The sequence below is a fragment of the Myodes glareolus genome, chromosome 22, assembly GCF_982192425.1.
Source record: "Myodes glareolus chromosome 22, mMyoGla1.1, whole genome shotgun sequence".
Lineage (NCBI taxonomy): Eukaryota > Metazoa > Chordata > Mammalia > Rodentia > Cricetidae > Myodes > Myodes glareolus.
In genome coordinates this window covers 36,111,625-36,126,861 of record NC_142047.1, presented here as the reverse complement: position 1 = coordinate 36,126,861, position 15,237 = coordinate 36,111,625, and the positions used below count along the sequence as shown (strand labels likewise).

General features: G+C 39.5%; 1 protein-coding gene across 4 annotated transcripts in view; it reads left to right on the top strand.

The window, feature by feature from the left end:
- The window catches only part of Lrrc36 (leucine rich repeat containing 36), a 58,245-nt gene that overhangs the window by 18,432 nt on the left and 24,576 nt on the right, over positions 1 to 15,237 (top strand). For all 4 annotated transcript variants that reach the window (XM_087900260.1, XM_087900258.1, XM_087900259.1 and 1 more), the window contains exons 3-5: positions 201 to 393; positions 1,151 to 1,247; positions 4,878 to 4,966. In XM_087900260.1, coding sequence (XP_087756386.1) covers positions 201 to 393; positions 1,151 to 1,247; positions 4,878 to 4,966 — 379 coding nt within the window. The remainder of the gene's footprint in view (positions 1 to 200; positions 394 to 1,150; positions 1,248 to 4,877; positions 4,967 to 15,237) is intronic.

The window sequence follows — 15,237 nt, the reverse complement described above, 5'->3', positions numbered from 1 at the left end:
CTATCTCAAAAACAAATAACAACAATTAAAAAAAAAGGTAGTGAGCAATTTGAGAAAGATTCTTAAGTCATCCTTTGACCTACACACACACACACACACACACACACACACACACACACACAAAGAGACAGATTTGAGTTGAACAGTGTTTATAAAAACCAGCAATGTGAAGTTGCCTAATGTACTTTTTTTTCTTTCAGGGCATTCAGTATTTATGTTCACTCCAAGATCTGAACTTATATTATAACAACATTCCTTCATTAGTGGAGGTGTCCCGACTACAACCCTTGCCCTACCTCAAAGAACTAGATTTGAGACTCAATCCTGTTGTAAGGAAAGATACAGATTACAGGCTTTTTGCCGTGTACACGCTGCAAACTCTGGAAAAACTGGGTGAGATCCTCCCTCCTCTTGCATTCCTTCAAGAACTTGACTGAAGTAAACTGCCTCTTAACCTTTGGAAGTTGAGCCAAAGTGTGCACTGGCAGGAGACATTTGTTTATCAGTCAACATTTATGGAATTCTGTGTTGGCAGGATGTGTGACAAGTACTTCTATTGTCTACTGAATGACCATCTATGATTTTATCAGTCACTTCCACCTTTAGTTTTGTTGGGCTGATGGTCTCTCCACTACTTCCTCCTCAACAGAACATTTCTAAGCTGAGACTTATTTTTCCAGGTGCCCAGTTTTATCAACTATAGTAGTAAAGAAGTCCAGTGCTAGTTTACCAGGAACAGAAGCTATTCCTGAGAATGTGCTAATCTGCATTTATTTCCTTATAATTTCATTGCTTAATATATATTTCCTATTGATAGAAAATTTAATTTCAAATGGTCCTGGAGAAGTTATTGTTGGGAAACTAAGTTAAAAAATATTTCAGAAAAATGAGACATTTGGTCTTAATATGAGATTACTTGTTGTCCAGACTTTGCTTTCCTAAAGGAGCAGTTGACCTGCGTAGCAGTTGTTGCTATGACATCTGAGTTACTGCTTGCTCTAGTGACAACATAATAGAATTGTGTTGTGACTTGTCTCTGATGCATGAAGATGAGTCTGGTCTTCAGTTTTCCTCTGTAAATATGGTTTTCTGACCTACCACTAGTGACTCTAAAAAAGAAAAATGCTCAGACCCCGGTTTTTGCCTGCAGATGACCGAGCCGTGCGTGATAGTGAGAGGAAAGCTGCCAAGCTGCATTTCAGCCAGCTGGGAAACAGGGAAAATTTCCTTTTAGAGGTAGAAAAAAGGTAAGAAAAAAAATCTCTTAATTTTTTTTTTTTTTAGTTTTGTTGAAGGGAGTTTTTAGTTTTCTTTCCTTATTTTCTAGCAGAATTCTCAGATCTGGAATAAAATTGTTTATTTACAAACAGGCTCATAGGGAGGAGAATCAAGCCCTCTTTATTCTTGAACTGTAGTTTCTTTTGGATATAATTGCTGTAAATTCTCTATCATTGTCACAATGCATCAACAGGGACACTGCAAGATTTCTACCTTCTCTTGGCAGAATTACCATCCATGCAAGGTCTTTTCTTATTGAACTAGAATTTCATCACCATAGGCAAATTTCTAACAAAACAAAAACTCTACAGAGTAGAGACCTCAAGGCTCTCAAGTATCTAGATATAGAGTTTTCCACTTCTTGTTATAAAGTCCTCCTAAAGGAAGATGTATCTGCTACACTAACCCCTGACTTTTGAGAGTTAGCCTTACTAGGGCTGGTGAGATAGCTTAATTAGTAAATGTACCTTCTACCAAGCCTGGCAACCTGAGTTCAGTGCCTGGGACTCGCATGGTAAAAAGGAAGAACTGGCTCCTGAAAGTTGTCTTCTGATTTCCATACAGATGCTGTGGCACACGCATGAATGTACATACCACATTGAAATGAATACATGTAATTTGAGACTTTTTAATTAGCTACATTAGGTTTTTTAATTTGATAGAAATTATTCATGGTGTAAATAATTTTATTTATTTATTTATTTGTTTTATATAATGAGGTTCTATCTGCATGTATGCCTGTGTGCCAGAAGAGGGCATCAAATCCCACTATAGATGGCTGTGAGCCACCAAATGGTTGTTGGGAATTGAACTCAGGTCCTCTGGAAGAGCAGCCAGTGCTCTTAACTGCTGAACCATCTCTCCAGCCCCATGATGTAAATAATTTTTAAAAAGTCGAAATTACTCTATTTTGCTACTGAGAGTTAACTATTTATAATACTTTTCTGTGAATTCTAAATACGCATGAGTACATTTATCAGTCTGTTCATTTGGTCTAATGTATTTCTCACCACCTAGAAATAAATACTAGTTATATTTCTTTGTGACTGGGGAGGTGATTTACACAGGGAAAAGTTCCTGCTGCACAAACATGAGGACATTAGTTTGGAGTCCCAGAATCCATATTAACAACAGCAACAAAAACAATAACAATAAAAATAGAAAACAGGCATAGTGGCACATGTCTGTAACCCCAGTGCCGAAGCAACAGAGACCAAAGGGTCTGGGGCTCACTGGCCGGCTAGCCAGCAAATAGATGTGCTCAGGTTCCATGGAGGACTAAGCCTAAAAACAAATAGATGGAGAGCAATCAAGGAAGATAACTGACATCAGTTTCTGGCCACCACAAATATACACTCACATGAACACACACACAGTAAATACAGTAATATTATTAGATATATGTGTGTGTTACATGTACATGTGTGATTTGTGTGTGTAATATGTGTATGTATATATATCTGACTTTATAGTATTTTGCTTCCTATATATATGGTGTTTAACAAGATATCATAAGCATATATCCACGTTATTTTTCTATTCTTCGTTGTAATAAGTCTGTTACTTATCTATTTACCTTTATTATTCTTTAGTATTGAGGATTGAACCCAGGTCCTTTGGCATCTTAGGCACGTCCTCTACCCCTGAGCTTATCCCCCAGCCCATATTGTTTACTACTTATTTTCTTCCCCCTAATTAGAATATAAACTCATGAAACTAATGAGATTAGGACCTTGTTTATTGTAGTATCTTTAGTGCCTATAGCAATCACTGGTTTACAGAAGTTGTTTTAAAAAAAGTACTTTGTTTAATGAGGAAAACTGGGACTGATCAGATGGCTCATGGGGTCTAAAGGTGCTTGCTATGCAAGTCTGGTGACCTGCATTTGATCTCTGGAACTTCTATAAAGATGGGAGGAGAGAAGCAGCTCCACACAGTTGTCTTTTAACCTCTATACACACACAGTGGCATACTTGCCCAAGCATACACATTATGCATACACAGTAATGGTGACGATGATGATGAATAAATGAAGCCAATACCTGCTGATCTGACATCTTCTTTTCCAAGCGATTTTAGCTTTATTTTTTATTATTTATTTATTTATTTATTTGGTTTGGTTTGGTTTGTAAGACAGGGTTTCTCTGTATAACAGTCTTGACTCTGCTGGAACTTGCTTTGTAAACCAGGCTGGCCTCGAACGCACAGAGATCTGCCTGCTTCTGCCTCCCAAGTGCTGGAATTAAAGGCGTATGCCACCACTGACTGATTATTTTAGCTATCTTTGTTCTGATCTTTGTTTCATGGTATAACCTTCAGAAAGGATCCTTAATTTTCTATTTTTTCTTTGTCTCCATATTTTTAAATGTAATGTTTATTGAGGATAATTTGCATAAAAATAAAATTTATCTTACTGTAACCATAAATGGAATCTAAAAATATTTATATATAATATATAGTAAACCAAATCCTATTTTAAATATATTGTAATTTCCTGTTTACTATAATAAAATAGAGATAAATCAATATATACTGAGTGAAATTTCTACTTAGATAAAGAATGCCATCATTAATCTGTTAAAGTTACCTTTAAGTGACTGCTAAACCAGAGGTTAAGATATTCTACTTTGTCCAATATCACAATGTCTTATATGGTCCCCAGTATATTAGACAGTTCTTTTTTTTTTTAATTTATTTATTATGTATACAATATTCTTCCTGCGTGTATGACTGAAGGCCAGAAGAGGGCACCAGATCTCATTACAGATGGTTGTGAGTCACCATGTGGTTGCCGGGAATTGAACTCAGGACCTTTGGAAGAGCAGGCAATGCTCTTAACCACTGAGCCATCTCTCCAGCCCTAGACAGTTTTTAAAGGCTCTCTGAGTCTCAGTTTACCTACCTATAAAAGGGGGATAATAGTAGAGGGGATTTTTAAAAATTATTTTAATGATTTATTTTGGATATATTAGTGGTTTGCCTGAATGTATGTCCATGTAAGGGTGGCAGATCCCCAGGAACTGGAGTTACAAACAGTTGTGATGTGGTTGTTGGAAATTGAATCTGGGTTCTCTGCTCTTACCTGCCAAGCCCTGTAGAGGGGCTTTTATGATTAAATAAAATGATGGGTATCAAGAGTCTGCACATGGGCTACATTTCCTGTATTTCCCAAATAACTACCTCAAGTACAACACTTCCCTCTTTAATCTGTTTTTCTACCTAACAGCCACAGTAGCCTCTTCTATAATTTGTGCTAGCAGAACCATGTGACTTAACTATGCTATTTTCATTTTAAAAACCATAGCCTCTCTATTCTTTAGACTTAAGTTTCAGTTAAAAAAAAAACAGAAAATTCTGAATTTTCCAACTTTCCCACTTAAAGGTTGGTGTTCTTTTTTTTATCATAGTTTTCATTATAAATATTATGACTTAAAAAATTGTGGCCTCTACTGAGATATCTGTAAAGCATAGTTATATTAATATGTCCTAGAGCATTTGGGGGAAGATATTTTGGGGGGACTAATATTTTCTAAGCAGCATAGACGGGTGATATCAGAAGCAGCGTTCTTCTGGTTTAAATAAATCTTTGTCTGTGACAGCTCTAGGGAGAAGACAATGAGAAACTGTGTGACAGATGAGGGCTGTGCATCAGAGGTCAGTCCTGAGATTGACACCAGGATCCAAACAGGTCAGCATCGTTTCCGTGATCATAAAATAACCAAGACATCAGATGTTTTTGCTGCCATAGCCAATCTGGGGTATAATGAAGACAAAGTAATTGTGAAAACACAAATTCAAAACAAGTCCAGTATTTACTGGCTGATTTATTTTTTCTTTCTTTCTCACTGCCCTAAGTACCCTGTGTTATACAGGTGTAACCCAGCACCTTTCAAAACACAAGCTGTAGGCTCAAGGAATTCAGTTTCATTTACCCTAAACTACATTATCCATTCCCACAGGCTTCTGGACACTGATTGTTAAAGTAATTTATTTCCTTAGTCAGAGACTGGTGATTCACCTGTATCCATTGCTCCTAGCACCCTGAGCCTTCTAGGCTTCCCAAGCAAGCAACTTCCCAGCTACAGAATCTCTTGTGTGTACTGTACATAATTCGACTGCCTCTTCTTGCATAAGCTGAATTAGACTCCATTAATATTATTCTATTAGCACAGACAATGGTTCATTCCATGAGTTAAAATATACAATGAGTATAAAGCATACAGTCTCTATTGAGAGCAAACAGTCTTAGTAGACAGCCCATTTTCAGAGGGTTTGGAAGCACCATTATTGGTATTTCAGTACAACTAAAGTAGTTATCCCACATTAATGGCCATGCCTCAGACTGGGAGAAAGCTTTCCATCAGAGAAAGTGTATCTGATGTGTCCTTGTGTATTTGCCTGCCATTTTCATGCCGTCTACATCAGATGACCTTCACTTTCTTCACAGAAAAGAACTCTAATAACAAGAGATTGGCTATGTAGTTCAGATAGTAAAAGTTTTCAGTTGCTAACATATATTGCTTCGTTTTTCTGACTTTGTAATTTATCCATGTGAACATTTATTAAGTCATTTTCACAGAATCTCTTGATAAATCGTAATTTGTCTTCCCCCCTTGATATCTCAGTGAATATAAATGATAGGACTATGGGTTGCTTTGTTTTGCATTAAAAAGTGTTTTTTTTATATTTAGAACAGATGCAGTTTTTAAATAATTTTGGCAGATGCTGAAATGTATGAAAAACAATATTCTGCTTACTCAGAATCTCACCACAAAGGAGAATCGCGATCACTACTCTGGCCAGTTTTTTCTTCTAGGTGCACACATTTGTATGTCCGTTTTCAGATGGCAAAGGTGCTTTGAAGCAAAATTTGACTTCCCCCTTATATGAGCTGAATTAGAGCTAGAGACTTCATTAATATGATGTATCATTAGTGCATGTAAGAATTTGTTTCAAGAGTTAAAATGTCTTTAAGTTTACAGTCTTTACTGAGAATAAATTGTTGTACTAGGCAGCCAGTTTCCAAAGGTTCTTTGAGGTACCATCTGCTGCCTAATTTTTTAATATAAAATTTATTTTGCTCTTTTGAGACATTAAAGAGCTTTGTTTCCCACTGCAAATTGTGTTTGTGCTAGATCCTTGGGGAGAATGGCCAGTAAGCTCTGTTAGTAATGCAATATGACTAATGTGGTTTTGCCTTGTTAACGGTCATGCCTCAGGCCTTCCTACAAAACAGCTCCCACCTGCTCAGTTGTTCAGAACAGTGTTTTTGTATAGGCAGGGAACTTACACTGTTTGAATTCTTGTACTGTTCTTTTTCTTTCTTTCTTTTTTTAGATTTTTAAAAAATACCAATCCAAGTTCCCACTCCCTCCCCTCCTCCCTGCTCTCTTATGAGAGAACACATAATCTTCGACACTCTTCTCACACCCTCAAAATAAGCATACTTGGGCGTTATCTTTAGCCTCCCTGTTCTTTCTCTTCCCTTTGTCCTTGTTGATATAACCCATTTTCATTTTTTATTTTTTTCCAAGACAAGATTTCTCTGTAGTCTTGGTTGACCTGGAATTTACTCTGTAGACCAGGCTGCCTTCAAACTTAGAGATCTGCCTGCCTCTGCCTCCTGAGTTATAGGATTAAAGGTGTGCCCTGCCACTACCCTCACTTCCACCACCCTGACACATTTTTATTTATTAAGTAAATATATTTATTATTTGTTCTCTATTTTTTCATTTATTAAAAATACTAGTCTAGCTTGACAACTGTACCAGTGTCTCACCAGCCCCTCATCTCTGTTAACTAGAATCATTTTGGTCTAACATTCCAGCTCCTCAAGTTAAATGTCCCCCCTAAAGAGGTCCTTGTGTTTCATAGGGATTATACCAATTCTGCCATCATCCTGGCTCATAGTCACATGGGTGTTGTCCTACTTTTCTTTATATTGCTGTGATAAACACCACTACCAAAAGCTACTTGGAGATGAAAGGATTTATTGCCTTACAGTTCGCAATTTACAGTCCATCATTGAAGGAAGCCAGGCAGGAACTCAGCCAAGCAGGGCAGAAACCTACAGGCAAGTACTGAAGCAGAGACCATGGAGGAACACTGCTTTCTGGCTTCCCTATGACAATGGCTGGGCCCCCCACATCAATCATTAGTCATGACAATGTCCTATAGACTTGCTCACAGGTCAGTCTGATGGAGTCAGTTTCTTGATTGAGGTTCCCTCTTCCCAGATGACTTCATCAGCTTGTGTCAGGTTGACAAAAAACTAACTAGCACCAGGGTTTCATGCTACTGCTCCTCCAAGTTTATATCCTTCAGTCTGATCCTGAGCCCTCCTTTCCCTTCCTTCCTTCCTTCCTTCTTCCTTTCCCTTCTTTCTTTCTTCCTTCTTCCTTCTTTTCCTCTTCCTTCCTTCCCCTTCCTTCTTCCTTCCTTCCTTTCTTCCTTCCCTCTTCCTTCTTTCTTCCTTCTTCCTTCTTTTCCTCTTCCTTCCTTCCCCTTCCTTCTTCCTTCCTTCCTTTCTTCCTTCCCTCTTCCTTTCCCTTCTTTCTTTCTTCCTTCTTCCTTCCTTCCCCTTCCTTCCTTCTCCCTCCCTCCCTCCTTCTTTCCCTCCCTCCCTTCCTTCCTTCTTCCTTACTTATCCCTCTCTCCCTCCCTTCTCTCTCCTCCCTCCTTCCTTCTCTCTCTCTCTCTCTCTCTGTCTCTGTCTCTGTCTCTGTCTCTGTCTGTCTCTCTCTCTCTCTCTCTCTCTCTCTCTCTCTCTCTCTCTCTCTCTCTTTCAAGACCAGCCTTGAATCCAGAGATCTGCCTGCCCCCGCCTCAAGAGCTAAGATTAGAGGTGTACACCGCCACCATCCAGCTTTTCCATTTCTTAATAGTCTGTTTAACAGGTCTCTTAATACTCACTGAGTACAAATCTGGCCCAGGCACTGTCTATGATCCCATCCCATCCTCATAACCATGATGTTGGTTTGACAGGTAAAGAAACTGAAACCCAGACAGATGAAATAATGTGTCCTACTTATACAATAAATGACAGAATTTAGGTGTCAAGTATGGTCTATATCATCAAAGTTCTTTCTGTGACTTTTTCCCCATTCATTTTGTACTTTGATGCCAGATTAATTCTCTTAAAACACAGCTGAGATAATTTATTATACACTCCTACTCAAAGATTTGATGGCTCCCAGCCAACTGCTACATTATTTCTAAATTTCTTATGCTGGTATACAAAGTTCCCCCAAACTTGGGCCTCATCTTCTTTCTTCAGCCTACCCTGAAGCCTTATCTCCTACTTGTCCACTACAGAGTACATTGCTTTTCCTCCTTGTAAACAGGAGACTGTGCTGTCATCTCCTGGCCTCCAAGACCTGAATAATCACACAGAACTATATTAATTACAGCACTGTTTGACCTATGGCTCAGGCATATTTCTAGCTAACTCTTTTTTTTTTAATTTATTTATTTATTATGTATACAACATTTCTGCCTTCATGTATGCCTGCAGGCCAGAAGAGGGCACTAGATCTCATTACAGATGGCTATGAGCCACCATGTGGTTGCTGGGAATTGAACTCAGGACCTCTGGAAGAGCAGCCAGTGCTCTTAACCTCTGAGCCATCTCTACAGCCCTCTAGCTAACTCTTACATCTTAAATTAACCCATTTCTATTATTCTATGTATTGCCACATGGCCGCGGCATTACCTCATTTTCTCCATGTCTTGTTTCCTGGGTGACTGGGTGGATTCTACTTGACTCTGCCTACTCTTTCTATATATCTCTGTTCAGATTTCCTGCCTGGCTTTACTCTGCTAAGCCACTGGCCAAAACAACTTCATTAACCAATTAAAGGAACACATATACAGAAGGGTACCCCACATCTCCTCCTCCCCCGTTCAGTCCTTACTGTCTCTTCTCTGCAAACTAATGCATTCCTCTGGAAAGCTTTCACCAACCTTACCTTTTCTTTGTGACCCAGCTCAAAGTCTTTACATTTAGCAAAACTTTTCAAATTTATCAACAAAAACATTTTTTTATTTTTAAAGTCAAATGCCTATTTAATATGTATTTGGGTGCATGTACACATATGTGTAGAGACAAGAGGTTGATGGGTCTTTCTCAATCTTTCTTTACCTCACCTATTTTTTTCATTTTGCAAGTGCATGTGTGAGTGTTGTACATGAATGGTGTATATGTGTTTGTATATGTGTATGTATGTGAGTATACATGTTTGGGCAGGAGCAAGTGTATGGAGGCCAGAGATTGATGTCATGTTTCTTCTTTGGTCACTTTTCATCTTGTATACTAATTAAATAGGGTCTCTCACTTGAACCCAGAACTTGCCAATTCAGATAGCCAGCTTGCCCATTAGGTTCACAGGTAGGCTGCTGTGCCCACCCAATACTTATGTAGATGCTAGGGTCCTTATGCTTGCATGGCAAGTACTTTAATCACTTAGCCTCCTTTCACCCTTTCCTCCTCCTCCTCCTCCTCCTCCTCCTCCTCCTCCTCCTCCTCCTCCTCCTCCTCCTCCTCTTCTTCTTCTTCTTCTTCTTCTTCTTTTGTTAGAGTGTCTTGCTGAATCTGGAGCTCACCAATTCAGCTAAGCTGGCTGGTCTCACTATGTATTCCTGGCTAACTGGAACTCTCTATGTAGAACAGATTTGACTTGAATTCGTAGAGATCTTCCTGCCTCGGCATCTTGAGTACTGGGATTAAAAGTGTCTGCCATAAGCAATAGATACAGGTGCATGCCTATAATCTCAATTCTTGAGCAGTAGAGGCAAGGGAATCTTTGTGAGTTCCAGGTGAGCCTATTCTACAGAGTGAATTCCAATACAGCCAGAGCTACATAGTGAGACCCTGTCGTGGAAGAAAAGAAGTGTGTACCACATGCCTATTCTTCTGTGTCATTTTGTGTGTTGTTAACTCATTTCTTCCTAATGCCAATAAATAGTTCATTGTCCTATAGTTTAGTTAACTCAACTTTTTTTGTGTTTTTTTTGAGACAAGTTTTCTCTGTGTAACAGTCCTGACTGTCCTGGAACTTGCTTTTATAGAAGACCAGGCTGGCCTCAAACTCACAGAAATCCACCTGCCTTCCAAGTGCTGGGATTAAAAGTGTGTGCCACCACTGCCCAGCTTGTTAACTCAGTTTCTTAAGGACATCTTGATGGCCTCTAAAACTTGAAATTATAATGAAAAGGATACTATAAATATCCTTGTACAGATTTTGTTTTGTTTTGAGACAGGGTCTTTTTTGTTGTTGTTTGGTTTCGTTTAGTTTTTTTGTTTTGTTTTTTTGTTTTTTGTGTTTTTTTTTGGAGACAGTGTTTCTTTGATTATCCCTGGTTGTCATGAAACCCACTCTGTAGACAAAATTGGCTTGAACTCAGAAATACAACTACCTCTACCTTTATAGTGCTGGGATTAAAGGCTTGTGCCACAGGTCTTTCTGTATGGCCCTGGCTGTCCTAGAACTTGATGTCTAGACCAGGCTATTCCTAGCCTCTAACTCATATAGATCTGCCTGCCTCTGCCTCCTGAGTGCAAAGATTAAAGGTGTGTACAACCATACCCAGCACTCCTTGTACAGATTTTTATATAAACATGTCTTCAGTTGCTTGAGTAATTACCAAATAAAGCATTGGTATTATATGACAAGAGTTGTGTAGACAGCAGTCAAAGTGTCTGGAGGCCTGAAAGAAGGGTGAGCAGCGCTCTCTGACTGGCATGAACAGCGTTCCTGAAAATGTGACTGGGTAGAATCTGAACAGATTGTAGAGAACAATGAATACTTTATTAAAGAGAATTTATACCATGTGAGTGGCACATGCCTTGAATCCCAGCACTAGGGAAGCAGAAATGGAGGCTCTCTGTAAGTTTGAGGCCAACCTGAGGCCTACGTAATGATTTCTAGACCAGTCAGAACTACATAGTGAGGCTATCTTAAAAGACAGAGAGAATTTTATCCTATAGGTGTATGTATATAGAACACACGAATTTGGATTTCAAAGGGACTCTGCTCATTCTTTTAGCCAATTCTTTTTGTCCTTAAATAAAATCACACTTAAAGCCCAGCTGGGATAATTAATTATATATGCTTATTTAAAGAATATATTTTGTTTTAAAAAAGGAAAGAAAGATTGGTCACAAAAAAATTGCTTCATGGGCAGGAGAGATGGCTTAGTAAATAAAGTACTTGCTAGACAGGTACCTGGACCCAGTTAAGATCCCTGGAATTCACATAAAAAGCTAAGTGTAGTGGCATGTGTTTGTAATCCTAGTGTTGGGGAGGTAGGGACAGGAGAGACCTTGCCTCAAAACTAAGGTGATCAGTGGTAAAGAACACACACGAACACACACAGGGTAAGGGGCAATTTTTAAGATTCACCTCAGTGGTTCATCCCTATATCTAACAGACACATCAAGGTCTTCTCTATTATTACATATTTGTTTGTTTATTCATTTATTCTCTCTGTATGTGGACACTCATGCTACAGTGTAATGTTGGGGGTCAGAGGACAACTTGCAGGAAGGCCTAGTGGAGTCAGGGAAATTTATGACCAGAATGATAACCAGGCAGCTGGGGTGGGGGATGGGGGAAGAGGCACTCCTTTAATTCCAAATTCCTGGAGAATCAGGGGTACACAAAGAAATCCTGTCTCAAAAAAATAAAAAATAAAAATAAAAAACAAATAGAGTGGAATGATCAATGCAGGGGTAGCTGGCAATCTCTGCTCTAGGGCAAAGCAGAGCAATTTAGCTCTGTGTCTGCTGGGCAGAACTTGTGTTAGGCTAGCAAGGAAATGACACAGTACTGTCAAATCTTCATATACTTCCAGTCCTGAGCTATTTATCAGAGTAATTAGGTCACAAGTCAGGCTGAGACAAGAATGCTACTGTGACAGAGAAGTGGGAAGGAAACAGTAGCTCTCAAATACTGACTTGGGGCCAGGGAAATGATTTCTAGGTGAGAGATGCTTGAGTGGGCATTCAGTGGGCATAGCTGAGAAGAAAAGGCTGTCACAAAGAAGCCGTAAACACACATCTGAGAAATGAGGAAATGTGTCAGCAGTAAATCCAAGTGACAGGTCAGCAAATATTGGTATAACAGATTAGGACGCTGACTCAGCTTGTGACTGGGACCCAGACCGAGTTGCTAAGCACCTCTTTACTAATAACTGTGTCCATTTTTATAGTCATGTGAAAATGGGTACAGTTTTTTTATACATTTTTCATTGATATTTATTGAGCTCTACATTTTTCTCTGCTCTCCTCCCTGCCTCTCCCCTCCCTTCAGTCCTCCCCCAAGGTCACCAGGCTCCCAATTTACTCAGGAGATCTTGTCTTTTTCTACTTTCTACTTCCCATGTAGATTAGATCTATGTAAGTCTCTCTTAGTGTCCACATTGTTGTCTAAGTTCTCTGGGATTGTGGTTTGTAGGCTGGCTTTCTTTGCTTTATGTTTAAAAGCTACCTATGAGTGAGTACATGTGATAATTGTCTTTCTATGTCTGGGTTACCTCACTCAAAATAGTGGTTTCTAGCTCCATTCATTTTCCTGCAAAATTCAAGATGTCGTTATTTTTTTTTCTGCTGTGTAGTACTCCATTGTGTAAATGTACCACAACTTCCATTTTTGGTAGAGGGCCATTTAGGTTGTTTCCAGGTTCTGGCTATGACAAACAAAGCTGCTGTGAACATGGTTGAGCACATGCCCTTGTGGCACGTTTGAGCATCCTTTGGATATATACCCAAAAGTGGTATTACTCGGTCTTAAGGAAGGTTGTTTCCTAATTTTCTGAGAAATCGCCACACTGACATCCAAAGAGGTTGTACCAGTTTGCATTCCCGCCAGCAATGCAGAAGTGTTCCCTTTTCCCCATAACCTCTTCAGCATAAGTTGTCATCAGTGTTTTTGATCTTGGCCATTCTTACAGGTGTAATATGGAACCTCAGAGTTCTTTTGATTTGCATTACTCTGATGACTAAGGATGTTGAACATTTCCTTAAGTGTCTTTCAGACATTTTAGATTCCTCTGTTGAGAGTTCTTTGTTTAGGTCTTTACTCAATTTTTTTTATTGGATTATGTGATCTTTTGGTGTCCAATTTCTTGAGTTCTTTATATATTTTGGGGTTCAGACCTCTGTCTGATGTGGGGTTAGTGAAGCTCTTTTCCCATTCTGTAGGCTGTCATTTTGTCTTGTTGACCATGTCCTTTGCTTTACAGAAGCTTTTCAGTTTCAGGAGGTCCCATTTATTAATTGTTTCTCTCAGTGTCTGTGCTGCTGAGGTTATATTTAGGAAGTGGTTCCCTGTGCCAATGCGTTCAAGTGTACTACCCACTTTCTCTTCTATAAGGTTCAGTGTGACTGGTTTTATGTTGAGGTCTTTGATTCATTTGGACTTGAGTTTTGTGCATGGTAATAGATATGGGTCTATTTTCATTCTACATGGTGATATCCAGTTATGCCAGCACCACTTGTTTAATATGCTTTCTTTTTTCCATTTGATATCTTTTTGGGTAGCAGTTTGTTTTAAAGAGGCCTGAACAGCTGTGTCTCTAGAGAGGTAACTCAAGCTAGATTCAGTCAAACGAGGACCCATCTGAAGACAGAAATAATAATGAGACTACAGATAAGGAAATAGCTTCTGATTAAATCCCCAAAGATGGAAAGAAAACCTGGAGACAAACACTATAAAGTTTTTTGCCTGTGATATTTTCTTACAGTGAGAAGGGGGCAGTTTGAGGAGACAGAGCTACTGCTCTAAGAGTGAGATTTGCTCTTCAAAATGTCTCTACCAATTGCTTGAGTCTAGGAGTTCTGGATTGCAATGTGCTATGCCAATCAGGCATATGCACTAAATTCAATATGATGACCTTCTTGGTGGACAGGGGACTACCAGGTTGTATAAGAAGGGGTGAACTACCTAAGGTCAGAAATGGAACAGGTGAGAATGTCTCTCCCTTGCCTAGCTGGTCACCGCAAGGAAATTGCCTTAAGAAGGGTGTGACAGCCGGGTGGAGGTGGCGCACCCCTTTAATCCCAGCACTCAGGAGACAGAAGCAGGTGGATCTCTGTGAGTTGGAGGCCAGACTGATCTACAAGAGCTAGTTCCAGGACAGCTAGAACTGCTACACAGAGAAACCTTGTCTCTGTGGGGGTGGGGGTGTGACATCAGTAAGTGTATCAGATACAGACCTCAGAGAGCAAACAGCTGAAGTCCCTTTCCATAGCTGGGCAGCAAGTCCTTCCCTGTTGGGAATATAGGCTATGCATTTTTATTTCATCCTCATTTTTGGCCAAACATGTGAAGTAGAACATCCTCCTCAGCTGTGACTGCTAGCAACTGAAGTCATCGACTATTAGTTCTCTGCCCCCATATCAGCACTATGAAGTCATTGTGGTCCCATCACCTTGGTATGGGGGTGTGAGAAATGGGCTGGACAATATGCCTTGGCATGCATGCATGATAAATAAGGAAAATATAGCAAAATTTTAGAAAGTAATACAGCAGCTGTTCATGGTAACACACACTTGTAATTCTAGCACTTTAGAGGCTAAGGCAAGAGGATCGTTAGGCAAAGACTAGCCTGAACTACAAAGAGAAACCTTATCTAGAAAGTAGAGAGAGAACCCACAAAATGAGGGGGGAGTTTGAAAATCATATATCTGACAAAAGTCTACTATCCATTTTATACAAAGAACTCATACAACTCAATAACAAAAAGATGAGGGGAGATGGTCCAGCAGGAGATGGTCCAGGGGTATTGTCACTAAACTGCAGAAGCCTAGAGACCTGAGTTCAGTCCGCAAAAACCATAGGAGAAATCAAGATGTGGAGGCATACATCTGAAATTCCAGCATTCCTATGACAAAGTGAGAGGTGAAGACAGGATGATCACCAGGAAGCACGAAGGTTATGCATATAGCATAGCAGCATAAAT